At 38.6% G+C, this 21,356-nt stretch overlaps 1 protein-coding gene across 1 annotated transcript in view; it reads left to right on the plus strand.

The window, feature by feature from the left end:
* Window positions 1-21,356, plus strand: part of PHKB (phosphorylase kinase regulatory subunit beta) — a 218,480-nt gene that overhangs the window by 31,778 nt on the left and 165,346 nt on the right. The window contains exons 2-5 of the mRNA XM_031934443.1: window positions 5,147-5,236; window positions 7,669-7,807; window positions 11,465-11,564; window positions 20,116-20,223. Of these exons, the coding sequence (XP_031790303.1) occupies window positions 5,147-5,236; window positions 7,669-7,807; window positions 11,465-11,564; window positions 20,116-20,223 (437 nt within the window). The remainder of the gene's footprint in view (window positions 1-5,146; window positions 5,237-7,668; window positions 7,808-11,464; window positions 11,565-20,115; window positions 20,224-21,356) is intronic.

Below are 21,356 nucleotides of genomic sequence, written 5' to 3' on the forward strand. Positions count from 1 at the left end.
GTCCCAGCTACTCGAGAGGCTGAGGCAGGAGAATGGCGTAAACCCGGGAGGCAGAGCTTGCAGTGAGCTGAGATCCGGCGCCTGCACTCCAGCCTGGGCGACAGAGCGAGACTCCGCCTCAAAAAAAAAAAAAAAAACTCTACTGAGAATATAAACCGTGATCCTTATCACTCCTAGCCTAGTTAAAATGTCTTCTAAAAGGAAAAAAAAAAAAAAAAGCTCATTTAAAAGTCAACTCCTGATCTGGTGGAGAAAAGGAAAGAAAAAACCAGTTTAAAATGCCTAAAGACGAACCTCTTATTTTTATGCAAATAGATTCCTCCACCAGTTCGACTTCATTACTGTCCAAGGGAGTGGGACCTCCTGGCTTGGGGAGCGGAAGGCTCTGTGGATGCGTGGCAGGGAGAGCTGCCTGCTGTTGGGCACCCTTGGTTCATGCGTCCCAGCCCTGGCAGGGAGGGGAGGGCGGCAGGAGCCCCTGCTCACCCTTCCGTCACAAAAAAGAAAGGAAAATGCCATGGACACTGAGGCTGACCTTCTCAACACCTGGGATTGACGGGGGTGGGGGCATGGTTTCCCCTACCCTCAGAAGTCTGAGGATGAAAAGGCTTAGAAATGAGAGAAAAAGAGATTTGGTTTGCATCTCACTCACCCTTTCTTAAGTGTTGGGTGCTAAACTGTTATAGGACTTTCTCCTTAGTTCACCTAAAAATGGGGTCCTTGTCACACAGCCATGAAAGATTAGGCTCGCAGACACTTTAAAGGGCAAGAAAAGTGGAATTTATCAGGCGAAAAGGAAAACAAAGGGAAACAGAGAGTCTCAGCAAAGCCAAAGTCCTGCTAGCTGGCTTCCTGCCTCATAGATTGAATCCTAGGTACCACCCTGGAACAGGGGAGATCAGGCTCCTCCCTGTGGCAAACAGTGTGAACTTCCTGAGGCTCCACCCATTGCACACTCCTCCCAGTGTGCAGGCCGGTTGGAGGTTCTCTGCGGACCTCTTTATACTTCCTGTCTCATTCCTGAAATGAGGCCAGTACACCAGGAGCAGGAGGAGGGAAGGGAGGAGCAGTTAGAATAAAGAATAAACAGAAAGAGGAGGAGGAACAACAATCAGCAACATTTTTCATTTTAAAAGTCACTTTATACAGTTTTACATTTTCCTTTTGCAAAGAAATAACTTTGTCAGAATCTCTTTTAGAAACTTCTAAGTATCATTGAAAATAGCTCTCCTAGTTACTTTATTTTAGAGCTAGCTTTTTAAATTTGAGAACACAGATAAACTAGTTGAGGTATTTTAAAAGTACACTATTTCAACCATTGTAATTTGGGGTCATCTTTAGTTTTGTGTGACCAGTTTTCTAAATGGTAGCATGAAGAGGCACCATAAGCATTAAATATAAATCCAGCTGGTGTTTCTAATGGTGGGTCACTCTTTAAGGACAAAGTCGAGGTTTTAGAGATAGTTGTCCATAATTTTTGTTTTCCTTCCCAAATGACCAGAAACCTAGTGGGACACATAGAGAGCCTTTTATTATTTTGGTCACTCAAGAAAATTTTAGATTTGTCAGTTTTTAAAATTACAAGTTTTCCACTTAAGCCACAAAGATTCACTTCCTCTTTTCAAAGACCAAAGTTTAAACTATAGAAAAAGTTGAAAAACTCCAACTAGTAGTTCAAAATAACATCAGAGAAAATGAAAGTCACAGATCTGAGGTCAGCAGATCTCTAGAGAATAACAAATGAAACTCTTACCTTTTATAGAGCTTCACTTCCAACCTCAACTAGTTAAGAATATGTACAAATTGAATAAAGTCTTAATCCACAATCAAGACAGGTGGATTCACATCCCAACAGGGGCCTTCAGAGATTCCTGCTGACTTTGGCAAGGTTGGGTGAAGGAGGACTTACCGCATTGGTACCAAAGTGCCGATTGCTGGTAAAGTGGTGGTGGGGCTCTCTGGAGGTCCACTTTCGATCTCATCTGGGGTGCCAAAATGTTAACCTTAAATAACTAGATTCAGAAAATGTGATTCATTATAGAGTTTATTCAAGCCTAAATCTATGCGGAAGCATAGTTAGAAGCTGCCCTGAATATATTGTCTGATTAGCATCTGTTACAAGTGAATTTTAAAGGAAGGAAGAGGCGACTTCTAAGTTGTTTACCAATAACTTATAGTAAAATAACAAAAGCTATTGATTAGCTATATATTGTTCTTTGTATCACAAATTCCAGGAACTGGAAGATAATGGGTAAGGCAGCTAGTCAGGAACAGAAATGCCTGTAAACATAGCCCTTGCGTGTGGGTGCATAGGAGGGAAAGTGTGATTAAAGTCCCATACTCTTGTCTTCCTGAGCCTGGTAAATTTTGCATACCTCACCTAGCTCAGTCTGCTCTGAGCTATTTTTCTCCTATCACTGATAAGTTTTATTTTACTTTATGATGCTTGTATATAGACATAATTCAAATGGGAAAAGCATGGGAAAGAAAAATTAACATTTTACCATTTCATTTCAATTGGAACTAATTATTTAGTAGAATTTTATGTTATTTTGTAGCTCTTTAATTTGCTTTGGGAGTTCATGCTCTATTAATTGCTCTCTTCACATTTTTACTGGCATTGATGCTTTCCAGGTGTCGTATTTTTGTTTAAAATGTTAACATTGATTACTTTTCCTTTGACTTAGATTTGGGGTATTGTTTACCATAAATTGTGTAGAACATCCTTGTTTAATTTTATGTAGTTGCTTTAGAAACAATACAATGGTGATCACTAAAATAATAACATTTATCTAACGAAGCTGTTCTTATCATAGGCATTCTTTGAATGTATAATTTAGATGATTTTACTTTTACCCTTTCTGTTCTATTTTTCCTATTACTGAATAGATTCTTATTTTCTTGAGAGGCCTGATTTTCTTTTGTTTATTTATTGTTGCCTCTAATAAAACTCCTTTTTTTTTTTTTTAAGAAAAATTAGATGACAGAATCACTATAGTCCCTTAGATCTTAAATATTATGCCACTTTTAAAAATAAATATTTTAAAATCTAAAATCTTGATTAAATATCATTAAAACAATCTTTCAAAATCAATTTACCTACCATTGTGATGCAGGTTGATTTCAGTTTGCATATTCTGTATCCATGTGCTCGTGTATCATTTAATTATAATGGAATTATATACTCAACTGTTGGTGATTTATTTTTTGTATGTAAAGCAAAATGCTACCTTTACTAATAGAGATCTAACTAAAAACAGAAATGTTACCCACAATTCTTCCACCCCAGCAAAGGTGTCCCCTTTAGTTTTTATATATACATATGCACAATTTATGAATTATGATTATTTGTACCTAATTTATTTTCTTTCATAGTGAATGAGCTTCACTGGGAGTGTATAGACTCCTAGAGCTTATTACCTTATGATCTAGCAGTGGCATATTGTTCCTTTCTGATTGCTGGGCTACCCATATACTTGTACCTGCCGGGAGTTGAATACAGGAAGGCAAGGGGCATGGCTGGGGGGTGGCTGGGTCCTTTCCTTTGAAGCAGGAAAGGAGTACTGATGCTCCATCTGTTGATAGGTCTTTCTGTTCCTCACTGTGGACCCATTCCTGTTGGTGCCATTGTGAATACTCTTATAAGAAAATCTTCTTTTCACTCAGAGCAAGCCTTATCTACAAATTACCTATCTTTTCAACAGAAGATAATGAGACTGTTGCCTGAATGTATAGGCCCTTTCTTTACTTTCTTAATGTTACTATCGCCTAAACATAAATGCTTCCCAAAACCTTGGCTTTAAACTAGCATGTTGGACATAGCAATTTTATGAGCATAAAGGCTTTAATTTTCTTTAAAAACAGAATCTTAATCTGTGCCAATGTGATTTCTGCCACTAGGTAAATTATAGGTTCATTTTTGTGCTATGTTCTTAGACTATATGGTATACGTTACCTGAATCCAGAGATGGATTAATTGTGACTTTGAGATGTTTATAATTTCTGAGTGCTTTTAACAAGAATGAGAGACAGTACTTAGTCTGTCTATTCAACAGAAGATAATGAGACTGTTGCCTGAATATATAGGCTCTTTCTTTACTTTCTTCTTAATGTTACTATCTGCCTAAACATAAAGGCTTCCCAAAACCTTGGCTTTAAACTAGCGTGTTGGACATAGCAATTTTATGAGCATAAAAGCTTTAATTTTCTTTAAAAACAGAATCTTAATCCATGCCAATGTGATTTCCCTCACTAGGTAAATTATAGGTTCATTTTTGTGCTATGTTCTTAGGCTACATGGTATACATTACCTGAATCCAGAGGTGGATTATTTGTGACCTTGAGATGTTTATAATTTCTGAGTGCTTTTAACAAGAATGAGAGACAGTACTTAGTCTGATGGCTGAAGGTTCAGATGTCTTTCTTTCAGTTAGCAGTTGAGAAAGTGCACTAGTCAAGTGAACAATTTTCTATATCCATTTCGTGGTAAATTATCATGACTATTGTATATTTTCTAGCTTTTGAGCAGCTGACTCTGCTAATACCTTTGAGTAGTTTCCAAGGTTGAAAAGTAGAAATGATCTGCTTATAGTCCAGATAATAAGGCAAGAATATCATCTACCTGGGAGAAAGTAAAGGATTAGGAATTTCAGCATGGAACCTAGCTGAATATTCGTGGAGTGGATGGCTTTGGAGTATGTGAACATTATCTTCTTTCCTTGAGAGCTGGGGGGTATGATCATTTGAGAAAAAAATGTGTGATGAAACATTAGCATAAGGAATGAAGTTTGGATTTATGGTCACCGAATTAGACATATTTCTTAATAACTAGAATCTATTGACAAATGGCTACCACCTGAGTATTAGTGACAGTTGTTTGGATCATACATACATCAGTTAGTTGGACTCAGTCCTGGAGCTAAGGGTGGGAATATCCCATGACATTTCAAGTTCTTCTGTATTTATTGTCAAAGGTACTTTATTCCCTCTTGTTCCCCCAGCAAAAAGATTTACAAGTAGTAAAGTATGGTACTTCACATAAAATAATGGAAATTAGATTAAGCACTGCTTCTTCATTTGTTTAGTTTTTCTTTATCTATCTTTGTGAAAATGACTGAATTTGATGGGTTTTAATTTTTTCTTTTAGGCTCAGTTTATGAACCTCTTAAAAGCATTAATCTTCCAAGACCTGATAATGAAACTCTCTGGGATAAATTGGACCATTATTACAGAATTGGTGAGCAAAACCTGAGGAAAACATGTCCTTAAGTATCTGTGATTAGTATTCCCTTTACCCTAGTTAAATCGTGTACATTATATGGATGATATTGTTCTGTCATTGGGATGTTGGGGTACTTTCAGTGCTTAAGTAGCTGTGTATTCCAATTGTATGTCAATACCAGGACTATGAAAGGAATCTGGCAGATCATGTCTGGCCCTTGAATAATTTTAAAACTGTCACCAATATCTTTTGTGTTTTTTAAACCTTACTAAACGTTACCAGATTTGAGACCTTGAAGATGTTTTTTGATTAATACACAAATATTTCACATAAGTATTAATTTGCTCATTTACCTAAACATGGTTCCCAGATAGTCCTAAACTTTTTATATCCATTTCTAATTCATTGAGATACAAGAGATAATCACAGGTTAGTATTATTAATATCAGGGTCCTGGTGTTTTGTTTATTTTGTTTTTCCAGGACCAGCCTTACACATTTTGTTTTTCAATGTGAGTAAGCAACTTTCAGATATGTGTATATGGGCCTCCTCTTTGTTTGTCAGACCATATATTAGAATGCATATTAATCTTTTTGTCAGTTTACATTTTATGCCATTTTACTTGTACTAGTATGGCAGAAAACATAAAATTTGATTTCTCTCCCCGTAAGATAATGGATTTTTCATCTATTTCAACTTCATATAAAACTTCAATCTCACTTATTTTGGTCAAGATTCTTACATGCATTAAGTTGCCATTTTATTATCTTTTTGGCAATAATTAGCTAAAGAGAACTTTTTTAATGTCAATTGTGTCCTTTGAATTCTTAGGACTAATTCTTTACACTGGGAAAAATAATAAACACCCTGGTTTTCTGAAAGAAATGATTATGATAAGATCAATTTAGAGGCCGGGCACAGTGGCTCACGCCTGTAATCCCAGCACTTTTGAGAGGCGGAGGCGGGCGGATCACAGGTCAGGAGTTTGAGACCAGGCTGACCAACATGAAGAAACCCTGTCTCTACTAAAAAGACAAAAATCAGCCGTGTGTGGTGGTGTGCTCCTGTAATCGCAGCTGCTCAGGAGGCTGAGGCAGGAGAATCACCTGCACCCGGGAGGCAGAGGTTGCAGTGAGCTAAGATTGTGCTACCGCACTCTAGCCTGGATGACAGAGCGAGACTCCGTCTCAAAAAAAAAGATAAATTTAGTCTGAGAAAAACAAAAAGGAAGTTTAATTCTTTAAATCTCTGTGACAGAACATAATGTTTTTGACCTTTGAAAAACTATCCCAAAAAGTAGATAACATGGCTGGGTGTGATCTCTCATGCCTATAATCCTAGCACTTTGGGAGACCAAGATGGGAAGATTGCTTCAACCCAAGAGTTTGAGACCAACTTGGGCAACATAACAAGTCCCCTTCTCTACAAAACGTTTAAAGATTAGCCTGGCATGGTGGTGATTGCTTGTAGACCCAGCTACTTGGGAGTCTAAGTTGGGAGGATCTCTGAAGCCCAGGGGTTAGAGGCTGCAGTGAGCTTATGATCATGCAACTGCACTCCAACCTGGGTTATAGAGTGAGACCCTGTCTCAAAACAAAAAGGTAGTTGCCAATCTAGATAGGGTTAATGTAATGCATTTTAGGAAAAGCATTACCCATCCATTTATAGTTAGATAGCAATAAAACAGCTTTTAGTAAATGTAATTTTAGTGTGTGTGTTTTCCTATTTTAAAGCCCATTTATAAAAGATAATAAAACATTAATTTCAGACTTATTTAAGTAAAATGTTCATAAAAAATTATTTATTTGCTGCTGTGTTCATGTTATATATGGATGGAATTCAGTTTTAAAATGTTAAACATTTTCCTAACCTGTACAATAAAGTAAAATGAATACTGTACACTCCTCTGAAGACCAGGCACAATTTAGCCATCAGTGAAACACGGGATTCCAGCCTGTTCTGTGATCTTCCCCTCGCCCTTCCTACATTGTTGATCATTTATGGTAGCAGTTGAGATGGCTTTGTGACTTACTAAATGTATGCTACTCTTTCTTGTGCATTTGCTTTAAGTTTACCTATTGAACTGATTTTTTAAAAATTATTATACTTAGTCTTTTGCTTGATCTCTTTTTCCCTCTGTACCTGATGTTGCCCTAGTAAGATTTCTAACACGCATTGACATGACCGGGGATGTGCTAAAGGCTTTTTAAGTCTAGTTAGCTGAGTCTTTTCCTAAAAACTGGAAAGATTTCTTTGTGTAGGGTGGATTCCCACTAAGGCTGGAATGACATGAAGTTGTTTCCACATCTTCAGAAGTATTATACTATAGCAGGTTTAGAAACAAAATTGTCAGAAATGGGATGAGAAAGCCAAAGAAGATTAAAACACTTAGCCCAAGGGAAGTCGCTTGCTGTACAGTTCATTCTTTGTCTTGTCCTCAATTGCAGTCAAGTCAACATTGCTGCTGTATCAAAGTCCAACTACCGGTCTCTTTCCCACTAAAACATGTGGTGGTGACCAGAAGGCCAAGATCCAGGACAGTCTATACTGCGCTGCTGGGGCCTGGGCTTTGGCTCTTGCATACAGGTGAGCTGGTGTGTGCTCTCCTAGTAACTTTGAGAATGGATAATAAGGTTTTGTAGGACCAAGACTAATTGAACAGCTATCTTTTGGCTCTGCTGCTGACTCACTGTGCGACCTATGGCTGCTCACATCCCTTTTTAGGCCTCTAAACATTTTTATTTTCTTTTTCTTTTTCTTTTTTTTTTTTTTTTTTTTTTTGAGATGAGGTCACCCAGACGGCAGTTCTGTGGCATGACCTTGGCTCACTGCAACCTCTGCCCCCTGGATTCAAGCAGTTCTCCTGCCTCAGCCTCCAAGTAGCTGGGATTACAGGCATGTACTGCCATGCCTGGCTAATTTTTGTATTTTTGATAGAGATGGGGCTTCTCCATGTTGGCCAGGCTGGTCTCGTAATCCTGACCTCAAGTGATCCACCAGCCTTGGCCTCCCAAAATGCTGGGATTACAGGTGTGAACCACCATACCCAGCCTAAACCATGTCATTTTTCTAAAAGCTTATATCAGACCAGTTCTAAGATTTTATGACTTTGTGAACAAAACTCTTTGTCTCTAGGTTTCTAAATCAGCATTATTAGTCATTGGTAGAATGAACTACCTACACACTCTCGTTGTGTTGATTGGTTTCAATCATGGAGAGAACTGATGATGACTAAATTTTGCAGGTAATAAAATTAGAGCCCTGAGTCCTTAACAAATTTGTTCAAAATGATGCAACTCGTTAATGATAGAGCCAGGGTCAGAATTCTTTTCCCCACCCAGTTTCCGGTTTTATCACTGCACTTCAGCGAAGTATCTGTTATTAGGTCTGGTCGTAAGTGAAAAAATTGTGTAAAGTAAAAAAAGACGGCCGGGCGCGGTGGCTCAAGCCTGTAATCCCAGCACTTTGGGAGGCCGAGACGGGTGGATCACGAGGTCAGGAGATCGAGACCATCCTGATCTACACGGTGAAACCCCGTCTCTACTAAAAAATACAAAAAACTAGCCGGGCGAGATGGCAGGCGCCTGTAGTCCCAGCTACTCGGGAGGCTGAGGCAGGAGAATGGCGTGAACCTGGGAGGCGGAGTTTGCAGTGAGCCGAGATCGCGCCACTGCACTCCAGCCTGGGCGACAGAGCTAGACTCCATCTCAAAAAAAAAAAAAAAAAAAAAAAGGCATAGTTTGACATTACAAAATTTCTCCTTTATTTATTTCATTATATGTAGAAAGCACTGAATGTGGTTGCTAACACACAGTCAGTGGTAATACATTTTAACCATAATTAAGATTAGTAAGATTAACTTTCTGAATATTAATTTTCTGAAAGTGACCCATAGTTATGTTTCTGATTTAAAAATTGTATCTTCCACATGAACATGATTTGTCTGTTTGAAATTACTGATGTGTTGGATTTTAAAATGGAAAACACTGAGATAATATGCAGTAGTCTTCTTTAGCACACTTGAATGCTGACATCACTAAAAGCATTTCCTTACATATTCTAGGTAAGGACAATATGGCTTTATTAAATGTAAAACTGCTACTGATCTTAGGAGTACAGGGAGCATCAGTAGCACCTTCACCAAGTCGTGAAGCCAATAATGAGACAGACTGATGTTAATTGCCGTTCCTGGTTTGACACAATGGGAAATACACCTTGTGCTAACATCTTACCAAGTTATATAACATGAGTCTACATATGAACAAAAAATCGGACAAAGCTGAATTGTGGCTATTTATAAGACAACTTGCCTGGGCTCTAAAAATGTCAGTACTACAGATGACTAGGAAATAGGTATGAGGATGGCTAGATTAAAAGAGACTAAAGAAATACAACAGCCAAATGCAATACATGATCCTTCATTGGATCATGCATTTAAAAATACCGTAAAGTACATTTTTGGGACACTTCAACATTTGAGCCAAGACTATGTATTAGATCTTATAGTATCAGTATTAAATTTCTTAGGTATAATAATGATATTATGGTTATGTAGGTGAATCTTGTTTTCTAGAGATACTTCTGAAGTGTGTAGGAGTCAAGGGTCATGATGTTCGTAGCTTACTTTCAAACAATGAAGAAAATGTAATAGAGAATGCAAGCTAATGTTAAGATGGTGAATCTAAGTTATAGCATCCTTTTAACTGTTTCGTAGATTCGAAATTTTTTTATTTTTTTGGAGACAGAGTCTTGCCGTGTCACCCAGGCTGGAGTGCAGTGGTGCAATCTCGGCTCACTGCAAGCTCTGCCTTCCGGGTTCACGCCATTCTCCTGCCTCAGCCTCCCGAGTAGCTGGGACTACTGGTGCCCGCCACCATGCCCGGCTAATTTTTTGTATTTTTAGTACAGACGGGGTTTCACCATGTTAGCCAGGATGGTCTTGATCTCCTGACCTTATGATCTGCCTGCTTCTGCCTCCCAAAGTGCTGGGATTACAGGCTTGAGCCATCACGCCCGGCCGTAGATTTGAAATTTTTCTAAATAAAATGTTTATAGGAAAATTGCTTTAACAAATACTGAAGTACAGGCAGCATATGGACAAAAGTCAGATATTAACCTTTTCCCAGAATGCTTCTAACATCAGATAGAGACTTTAAAGTCCTTACTTTGCAGGCACACTGTCTATGTAGAATATGCCTCTATTAAAACACTTGTGTCTGACCTCAATGGGAAATACTGTATAGAGCAGATTCGTGCTAATTTTTGTGCAATGCCAGCATGAAAAAGAAGGTATGATGTGCTAATGATGAATAACTTACTTTTTACTGACATTCACCATACTGTGTCAAAATAATAATCATTCTTCCCAATAGCGAATGGTATATGCGATCTGTGATTTAACTGGGAGGTAATTATAGTATACTTTTTAAGGAGAGAAGTGATACTTTTTAACGATGTGAGAATGATTATCAGATATTTTTAGTTAAGATTAAAACAATGAATAAGTCACTTTTATGTTTTAGTAGTGGGTGACTCTCATCCAGCTTTGAAAAGTTACTGATCTATAACAAAAAGCAACTTGTGGACAGAGGTAACATCTTAACCTAGTTTAATAGTTAGATTTTAGCTGTTCTTTATTTTTAAAAGCAAGAGATGTAAAATACTCTCAATTGATTTTAAGTTAAAACCAGAGAATATAAAACTTTATGCCAAAATAGATTATGTGTCATCCGGGATGTGTGCTTAGTTGAAGGCATCCTTGACTGTGACTAAATGCCTGCCCTGACGGTATTGAACATACTGCAGAGCAAAGAAAGCCAGCACCTACCTTAACTTGTGGCTGCTACTTACATCCAAGTGGCCATTGCATAACCTACAGGGATAGGTAATAAAAACTGGCTTTATTTCGTAACAGTGAGTTTAAAACAATCTGTTGCTGGATTTTTTTCCAATGGAAATATTCTTTAAAGTTTCAGCCAAATCACTGTAGAAATATTGTATACTATTTTTAAAAGGAGTTGGCTTACCTCCTTGAAAGAAGGAAAAATCTACCTCAGTTTCATCATAGGATTTTTTTTTTCATTGCAGCATTTCTACTTTTGCTGGGAAAAATTCTGTGACAGAATTGGTAGACGTCACCAGAACACAGGATTAGCCAGATAGTTAAATACTTAATTATCAGAAGTTCTGCTTCCTTTTCAAATGCATTTCCAATTTGTTTCATGAGTTATCTCTCTCACCCAGGCGCATTGATGATGACAAGGGAAGGACCCATGAGCTGGAGCACTCAGCTATAAAATGCATGCGAGGAATTCTCTACTGCTATATGCGTCAGGCCGATAAGGTAAAACACTGTGGTGTGGACAGGAATTTGCCTATCATTCTGAAGGATTAATTTAACTAGTATAGCAATGGCTTCTTCTAAAGAAGAATGTGTACTTTTCAAAGGGAAAGCCACATCCTAGGGCAGACTAGATAGGTTAAAACAACCTTTGCCATTCTAGCCCAGGGTTTGAAATCCTGAGATTGAAGGAACAAACACCTTAAGCAAGAGGTGATTGAGAATTGTTATTTAGACTTTGATTTGTTTGCGTTTTGCATCTGGTGTTGCTTGATAAAGACCCAGTTTCTCAGGAACCTCACAATATCAATAATTCTAACCAGTATTTTATTAGTTAAAGAATATCCTTGTCAGAATTACTTTTGGACATGTGAATTGCTCTGGCTTAAGTGAACTTTAGTTTAAAAATGTAACACTTTATTCATTTACATACAAAGAGACAAGGAATTATAGGCTTAGAAAACAGCTTTACAGGCCGGGTGCAGTGGCTCTTGCCTGTAATCCCAGCACTTTGGGAGGCCGAAGCAGGCAGATCACGAGGTCAAGAGATCGAGACCATCCTGGCCAACATGGTGAAACCCTATCTCTACTAAAAATACAAAAATTAGTCAGGCATGGTGGTGCGCACTGGTTGTCTCAGCTACTCGGAAGTCTGAGGCAGGAGAATCACTTGAATCCGAGAGCGGGGGAGGTTGCAGTGAGCCTTGATCATGCCAATGCACTCTAACCTGGGGACAGAGCGAGTCTCCATCTCAAAAAACAAAAAGAAAACAGCATTAGAGGGTTATGTGGAAATTAAAGAAAATAATATACATAACATTTTTAAAACTATAAAGCTCTATACAAATATAACGGCTATTCCCTTACTTATCTACATCTCCATGATCCCAGGTCCTAATATAGTAAGTGCCCATAGGTGTACATCAATGCATCATGGGTCCCTAAGACCACCCACAGGTTTGATGCTTCACTAGGAGGACTCACATGACTCAGCAGATGATCGTAATTGTGGCTATGGTTTATTACACAAGAGGAGACAAAGCATAATCAGCAAAGGGTGAAGGTGCATGGAACACAGTCTGGAGGAAGCCAGATGCCAGCACCTAGGAGTCCTCCCCAGTGGGATCACACAGATGCTCTTCATTCCCCCAGCAACGGATTGTGACTAATTGTAACATGTGTAAAATGTCTATCAGGGAAGTTCAATAGAAGCTTGAGGTTTTTATTGCCCAAGGTTTTTATTGGTGGTTGGTCATGTAGGTATCCTCTGTCTAGCACTCACCAAAGTTTCAGACATCCAGAAGGAAACCAGGTGTGTAGTATCAACCACATTGTTGATGTAAACACTTTAGGTATAGTGAGCCACTCTTGTGAGGGAATAGTGGAAACCCTTTCATAATCTGAGTGTCCACATATCAGCCAAGGGGCAACTTTACAAACAGTTCTTTCTGAGGTTAGCAGTCTCAGGCCTACTATATTAACTCTTTTCAGGACAGTCAGCATAAATGAATGTACTGGTTTCCAGTCTGTTTCCAGCTGTGTGATGTTGGACAAATTATTTAATTTCCATGTGCCTCCGTTTTTTTCATCTGTTAAATACGGATACCAACAATATCACCCTTATTAGGTTTTGTAAGGATTAAGAAATAAAGCACGTGTGCGAGTCAGTGTTTTGCAAGAAAGCTGCCTTGGCGCAGTGAAGGTGAAGGCCGGCGCACTCACTGGCTGAGATGGGATCCCGAGGCCTCTCCGGTCCCCTGAGGGCGCACCACTGGCCCATCTCACCCAGGGCGGCGCCCCGGAGGTGGAGCACCAGGGCACTTGTTAGGATCTGAAAGATAGTGAACTGTGCCTGGTCAGGGCAAAACTGGAGGAAACTAGTGGAAGTCCCTAGCGGTCCTGACATGTAAATCAATCGGTCATTGGACCTGGGTATATATGGGTGAAAGACTGATGGAACCATCTAGTAGCTAGTTCCCTCTGAGGTTTCCCTCGGGATGGCTGGCACTCTTCCAAAACCCACCCCACGTGGTTTCATCCATAAAGCAAATGATTGAAGGTTTTAGGACCCGAAGGATCTCCACCTACTCTCACACTTTAAATGGGTAAGAAGCCCGGCTTGCTGGTGCGTGAGCTGGGTATGGAATGCGAGTGCCTAGTGGGCCACTTCTGGTAAGCATACCTGGCGCTGTGGGATGAACTGAATGCCGGATTAAGGTGTTCAATGCCCACATACTCATCAGATCCCGGGAAAGGTTTTGGTTGATACAGGAGGAGGGCGGCCACGGAAATCAGAATGGGTGGGGGATGAGAAGGGCAGATAATGTATAGAGAGAACATGGTGTCTGCCCCCATACCACCCTGAATGCCCTATCTCATCTGATCCCAGAAGTAAGCAGGGTCAGGACTGGTCAGTACTTGGATGAAAGAGAGCACATAGCACAAGGGCTGGTATCAGATGAACATACAGTAAATATTTGTGTCGTTATCATTAGTAGTTTTCCCTCTCCCTTCTAAACCACATGTTTCAGATGCGTTTCCAACTTCTGTCTTTTAGCAGAGATGCACACAGGGAACTTTGCAGACAGTTTTGATCACTTAATATTTTGTATTTTTTAAATCACATGAACATATTGTTTTAATCTACACTTGAAAATAATAGGCCAGGCACGGTGGCTCACTCTTAAAATTGTAGCACTTTGAGAGGCTGAAACGGGTGGCTCGCTTGGGGCCAGGAGTTTGAGACCAGCCTGGCCAACATGGTGAAACTCTGTCTCTACCAAAAATACAAAAATTAGCCAGATTTGGTGGCGCGTGCCCACAGCCTTAGCTGCTCAGGAGACTGAGGCACAAAAATCACTTGAACCCTGGAGGGGGAGGTTGCAGTGAGCTGAGATTACTCCATTGCTTCCTAGCATGGGCAGCAGAGGGGAAACTCTGTCTCAAAAAAAAAAAAAAGAAAAGAAAAAGAAAATAATAGGCTGGGCACGGTGGCTCACGCCTGTAATCCCAGCACTTTGGGAGGCTGAGGCAGGCAGGTCACGAGGTCAGGAGTTCGAGACTATCCTGGGCAACAGAGTGAGACTCCACCTTAAAAAAAAAAAAGTAATAAAAAAAGTGATAGCAAATCTTCTTCTTCAGGCCTGTAATTCAAGTCAAAATAAAAAAAATCATTAATATTCTGCCACCAGAATATGGCAACAAGAAAATGTTATAGAGAAAAAAAAGTAAATGGAGACATATGAAAAGCCTTTAATTTGTCTACTGAGATTTGACTGTATAAATCAATATTGCAAAGGTTTTTCAGATGCTTGAAATAAAGTAGTATGTCACAGATTGACATACTGGAATTAAATTAGTATGTCATATGTTATGTTGAAATAATTGTGATTAAAGTTAATTTTTTCCTAAGTGTGAGATGTTATTGTTTATTTCATTTGTATCATTTCACAAATGCATAATGTCTTTATTAATTCAACTTTTCTCTCTAGGACACACTGTGAAAATCATGGTTTTCATGGGTTTGCCAAACAAGCTGACAAAGTAGAATTATCAGAAGGAGTCTGATAACGTATTAGTTTAAGGCAGGGGTTTCCAATCTTTTGGCTTCCCTGGGCCACATGGGAAGGAGAAGAATTGTCTTGGGCCACACACAAAATACACTAACACCAACTGTAGCTGATGAGCTTAAAAAATATTGCAAAACAAATCTCATAATGTTTTAAGAAAGTTTACGAATTTGTGCTGGACTACATTCAAAGCTGTGAGTCTGTGAGTTGGACAAGCTTGGATTAAGGTTTTTTCCTTGTGGCATGGTTAGCCAGTTGCTTTTTTATTGTTGTTTGGCCGGTTTTTTGAGACAGGGTCTCTCTGGGTCGCCCAGGCTGGAATGCAGTGGTATAATCGCAGCTCACTGCAGCCTTGACGTCCCAGGCTCAATCAACCCTCCCACCTCAGCCTCGCAAGTAGCTGGGGCTACAGGCGTACACCAACACACCTAGCTAATTTTTGTATTTTTTATAGAGACAAGGTGTCTCCATGTTTCCCCAAGCTGGTTTTGAAATCCTGAGCTCTAGCAATCCTTTCACCTAAGCTTCCCAAAGTGCAAGGATTACAGGCGTGAGCCACCATGCCGGGCCAACTTAAGCTATTTTAAATTCCTTAAATTATAAAGGATTATCATTTTTTTTCCCATGTAGCTATGATGTGTAGACCATTAGCACCTGGCCATTAGCCAATTGTTAGTGGCTTTTCTGCTGAGATTTGACTTTACAAAGGTGTTTTGACTTTATAATGGCATTTCTTACTCAATGTTACTAACCAGCATCATAATTGTAATATGTTTTCTTCTAAAACAGTTTGAGTGTGACCTAAGATTGTTTTTGTTTTTTAATTTTAAAAATAGAGACAGGGTCTCAATATGTTGCCCAAGCTGGTCTCAAACTCCTAGGCTCAAGCAATCCTCCCACCTCAACCTCTGAAAGTGCTAGGATTACAGGCATGAGCCACCATGCCTGACCGAATTAAGCTATCTTAAATTCTGTAAATTACAAGGGATTATCATTTCTTTCCTATGCAGCTATGATATAGACCATTAATGTAAATATGAATTGTAAGGAGTATATTATTCTAGTGCATATGAGTGTGAGGGACTGACTCAGGGAGATTGAAGTATACACCCAGCTCAAAGCCTCTGACCATACCTTCACATCTTATTGCTGCTCACTGTTCTTTTCCTCCAGTCTTGGCCATTTCCTTTACAATACTGTTTCCTTTACAATACTGTTGCAAGAGGGAACGTAAATGTATCTTAAAATGTGAAATATTTCTCTGTTGGTCTTCCCTTGAAACTAAAGCAAAGCACATTTGTAGTGTTCATTCACTGTTTGACCTATAGCCTCATGTTGTCTTTTGAAGTAAAACCATGACCTAGAAAGTCTCCCTTCTCCACTTCTATTGATTTCTCATCATAAAACACGCTTCCTGATGTATTTTCTAAAAATACTAGCTAAAAGATATTTTAAGTTCATTATGAATTTGAGTGAATACGTAGACTTTTTCTTGATTTATTTACAGAATTTAGAGCAGTCTGTTTTCTGGGTTTTATGTCTTGACACTTATCTTAATGCCTGTTTATTAGTGTCAGCTATGTTTTGCCTCTCAGTATGCAGATACCTATTCTCTTATTTGCTGTCTTTTATAATTCTACTTACAGAGAGGCATTCAGAGTTTTTCAGAGTTGATTCAATCTGCAATTAGTTTAGAGGGCAGACATTTGCTTTATAATAGGCTGTAAATGTTGCTGTATCTAATTATCTACTTAAATTTTTTTTTGTTTGAAATGCTAGTTTCTAATTAATGAGAAATCATTAAAATTTTATAAAATTTATTTTTCCAGGATTCCCTTATGAGAAGATTTTTTTTCTCTAAATGCATGTTTTAAGGCTATAAGTTAAAAATGGATGGCAAAATACTCAGTTACCTTTTCCCAAATGATAAACTGTTTATTCACAATGATAAAAGTTTTCAGGAAAAATCTGAGCAAAATACAAGTGGAAGAGGCATTATTCTAGATTTATTTTAGTCTAGAAAATTTTGCTTTATTTATTATCTTTGTTTTTACTTGCCAGATGCCAGAATCATATAAAATACTAATTAGCATCCTCTTGTTTTTGTCTGCTTTCAAGATGACTTTTTGTTTGTAATTGACATACAGCATGCCCCATTAATCTTCAAAGCTTATACTTTCAACCTTATTTTTTTCTGAAATTTTAAATTACTTGTCTTTTTAATGACTTTAAAACTCAAAAGGTACTTATATAATCCCCCATTTGAGTATCTTTAATCATTTAGTACTTGCTTTTCCCCTGACATAGTGATTGAATATAAATTGTTCTGCTGGGTTCTTGCATGTCTTGAAGACAAATGACAAACACCACCTTGTCAACTGCAGGAGTCACTTTATTAAACTGATAAAACCTTATCCTTTTAGATCTGTATCAAGTGGTTAAAATGTGTTTTGCTTCAGTTTTACTATTTTTGTATAGGAGTTCAGAATAATATTCAGGACTTTGAGATAATAGTGTGAAAAGAGTGACCACATTGATTTCTATTTGTGTAGGTTCAGATTACTACAAGCAGTTTCAGATATTGAGAAGGGATAGTCATCTTCTCTGAATTAACACCAGACGACTTTGTCACTTTATCAATAGAGAACTTACATCCCTAACTGTACCCATTCTCTAGGTCGATTATGTACTGATAGGTTCAGACTTTTATTTTGCTGATTAGGTTCTTTAATCATAGGGAGGGCTGTGTTTGTTTACGTAGGGCTCTTGGAGACAGTAAAGATGTAACATCCGTCTAGAACAATATTGCCCAATAGAACTTTTTATGAGCATACAAATGTTCCATGTTACTCTTGAGCAATACAGTACCCACTAGTGACATGTGGCTATTGATTTCAGGAAATGTGGCCATTGTGACTGAAGAGCTTAATTTTTAATTTAATATAATTAATTGTAATTTAATTTAATTAGTCACATGTAGCTAGTGGCTACCGTGTTGGACAGCATAGCTTGTAGAAGTTTACAAGATAGTAGGATTCTACAGCAATACTGTTTCTCTACTCACAACACTTCTGACACCAAATGTATGGATTTTCCACACTAAGCAGTTCCCAAATTTGAGACACCAACTGGGTATATACAGCTTGTTGCAATTCTTCCAGTAACGACCTGAAGTTAAAACAGATCCTACAGGTTAAGACTCAGTTCCACAAGATTACCCCCAACTTCAGACACCAATTGTAAGTAGTAGATCCCCAGGCTACCCACAATTCTCTCTAACTTGGCTACAATAATTCCCCAGCGTCAATACTTTGTTATAGCAGCTCACAGAACTTGGGAGACACTTCACTTACTGTTACCAGTTTGTTTTAAAGGATATAAAGCAAACACCAGATGAAGTGGTAGAAGGTGCAGAAAAGGTCCCGAGCACAAGAGCATCTGTCCCCATGGTATCTGGGGTGCACTACCCTCTTGGCATGCAGATGTGTTCACTGACCCAAAAGCCCTCCAGATACCATCATCTAGGGTTTTTATAGCAATCACATTATGTAGGCATGATTGATTAAATCACTGGCTATTGGTGATTGACTCATTCACCAGCTTTTCCTTTCTCCACATCCCCCGAAGTAAGGAGTGGGAGTGAGGAGCTGAAAGTTCCAACCCTCTGATCACTTGGTTGGTTCCTCTGGCAGTCAGTCCCCCATCTTGAAGCTATCTAGGGACCTATCAAGTGTCACATTATTAGCAAAAACTCAAGTATGGTTGAAAGGGACTTATATGAAAAAAAGACATTCTTTTTGCGCCTGTTGCTCAGGAAATTCAAAGGGTTCTTAGAGCCCTGTGCCCAGAACTAGGAAGGTAGACCAAATGTGTATTATGCAATTTCACAGGGAGATACACACAGCTAGTAAAAGTACAAAACAGGAAAAATAATTGAGTGACAACTACACTGATGTGGGAGTCCAGAGGAAGGAATTTTGGTGAGGGTTCAAAAAGTATAAAAGAAGATTTTTTAAGATGGTATTTTAAGGAGAAGAAGAATTTTTAAAGATGGAGAAGAAAACATGGTTCTATATAGTTTTGTAGTAAACTGAAACAAGGCAAGATGGCAATGACTTAGGTATTATCATCACTTATTTCTCATATTCCTCTTTAAAAGAGAATTATTGCATTTACCTAAAGCTATATATCTTGCAAGTCATTTTTTTGTTCCTATTTATCTCAGACTTCCAGGAATTAGTGCAGTATTTGTCACATAATTGGCGTCAGTAAATGTTTGCCATGTTGAATTGAACAGGCCCTAAAGAAATGGGTGGATTTTTTGGTCCCCAGAGTTTTTCTGTTGGATTATTTAGGTATTTACTTATTCTAAAATGGTAAAATTTTTTTGTCTAGCTAATAAATAATGGTGTGGCCTATATTCTCTTAGAATTGATGTCTTAGTAATGAGTGTACAATATATACGGAAGGGGAAATGAAAGCATATTAACAGCAACACACATTAAAATTTGCGACCCTTAGAGAAAGAAATTGTATTTGAAGTTTGAACACTTACTGAACTAGAATTGGCCTGTGGTCCTTTTTCATTATGGTATCATGTAGGCATTTCCAAATAACAGTGCAGTGGAATACAATCACTGAAATCCTGTCTCACAACATAAAGCAGAATTTTACTCTAAAACAAAATAAGATGCAAAACATTGCAAAAGCCATTGCTACTACATTAACCTGCCTACGTACGATACCTGAGTTGCTATGCATGTGAAATATCAATTGAGAATCATGTTAACTCTATCAAGTTAGTAGTTATGAACTTTTTGTATTGTTTGTTTCTTGAGAAAAGGTAACATTTCTGCTTTGTTCGTTCGGTCCTCTACCTTAGCTTTGTTCATTAAAAAGTTTCGTGAAAAGTAGCTTATATAATCTATAGTCTTGGATAAGTTTATGAATTACTAACATTGTTTAAATTTTATATTTCATTCTAGGTCCAGCAGTTTAAGCAGGATCCACGCCCAACAACATGTCTTCACTCTGTTTTCAATGTGCATACAGGAGATGAGTTGCTCTCCTATGAGGAATATGGTCATCTTCAGGTAAAAAGATATTATAAATTTTATTCTCCTTATATTCTATAGCATAGAACAGTGATCCCCAACCTTTTTGGCACCAGGGCCCAGTTTTGTGGATAACAATTTTTCCACAGATGGCGTAGGGGCTGGATGGTTTTGGGATGAAACTGTTCCATCTCAGATCATCAGGCATTAGATTCTCATAAGGAGAGCACAACCTGAATCCCTTATATGTGCAGCTCACAATAGGGTTTGCGCTACTCTGAGAATCTAATGCCACTGCTGATATGACGGGAGGCAGAGCTCAGGCGGTAATGCTTGCTCACTGCCGCTCACCTCCTGCTGTGCAGCCTAGTTCCAAACAGGACATGGACCTATAACAGTCTTTGGCCCAGAGGCTGAGAAGCCCTGTCATAGATGATTTGAGGCTGTTTAAAAATGATTTTTAAATTAGATTTTATAAATTGTTCAAAATAGAAGTACAGAATCAACCCTGAAATGGAGAAGAAAGTGAAATGGCAGCCACCAGGGCTGAGTTAATTGCGGCAATTGGACATGAAATCCGAGTAAATTTTTGGTCTTCAAGCAAAAAGGGTAAACAGATAGATTATAATATTTTTTTTTTTTTTGAGACGGAGTCTGGCTCTGTCGCCCGGGCTGGAGCATAGTGGCCGGATCTCAGCTCACTGCAAGCTCCGCCTCCCGGGTTTACAGCATTCTCCTGCCTCAGCCTCCTGAGTAACTGGGACTACAGGCGCCCGCCACCTCGCCCAGCTAGTTTTTTGTATTTTTTTAGTAGAGATGGGGTTTCACTGTGTTAGCCAGGATGGTCTCGATCTCCTGACCTCGTGATCCGCCCATCTTGGCCTCCCAAAGTGCTGGGATTACAGGCTTGAGCCACCGCGCCCGGCCTAGATTATAATATTATTAATGTGCAAAAGACGGAAGCCTACAATTATTTCAGTGACGAAAGTTTTTACATGTTATCAAATTTAGAAGAATTTCAGCATTTAGGAACTAGGGGACAAAAGACAGTTGACAGTGGTGTAATAGCAAATCAGTTTTGTTTAACAGCAGTTCATTTCTTAATGTATCATCCTTCAGTAAAACTAAAAACATGTCACTGAAATATAATTCCAAAAAGTATTTCTGAAGTC

This window comes from Piliocolobus tephrosceles, chromosome 17 (genome assembly GCF_002776525.5).
Source record: "Piliocolobus tephrosceles isolate RC106 chromosome 17, ASM277652v3, whole genome shotgun sequence".
In the NCBI taxonomy this organism is placed as follows: Eukaryota; Metazoa; Chordata; class Mammalia; order Primates; family Cercopithecidae; genus Piliocolobus; species Piliocolobus tephrosceles.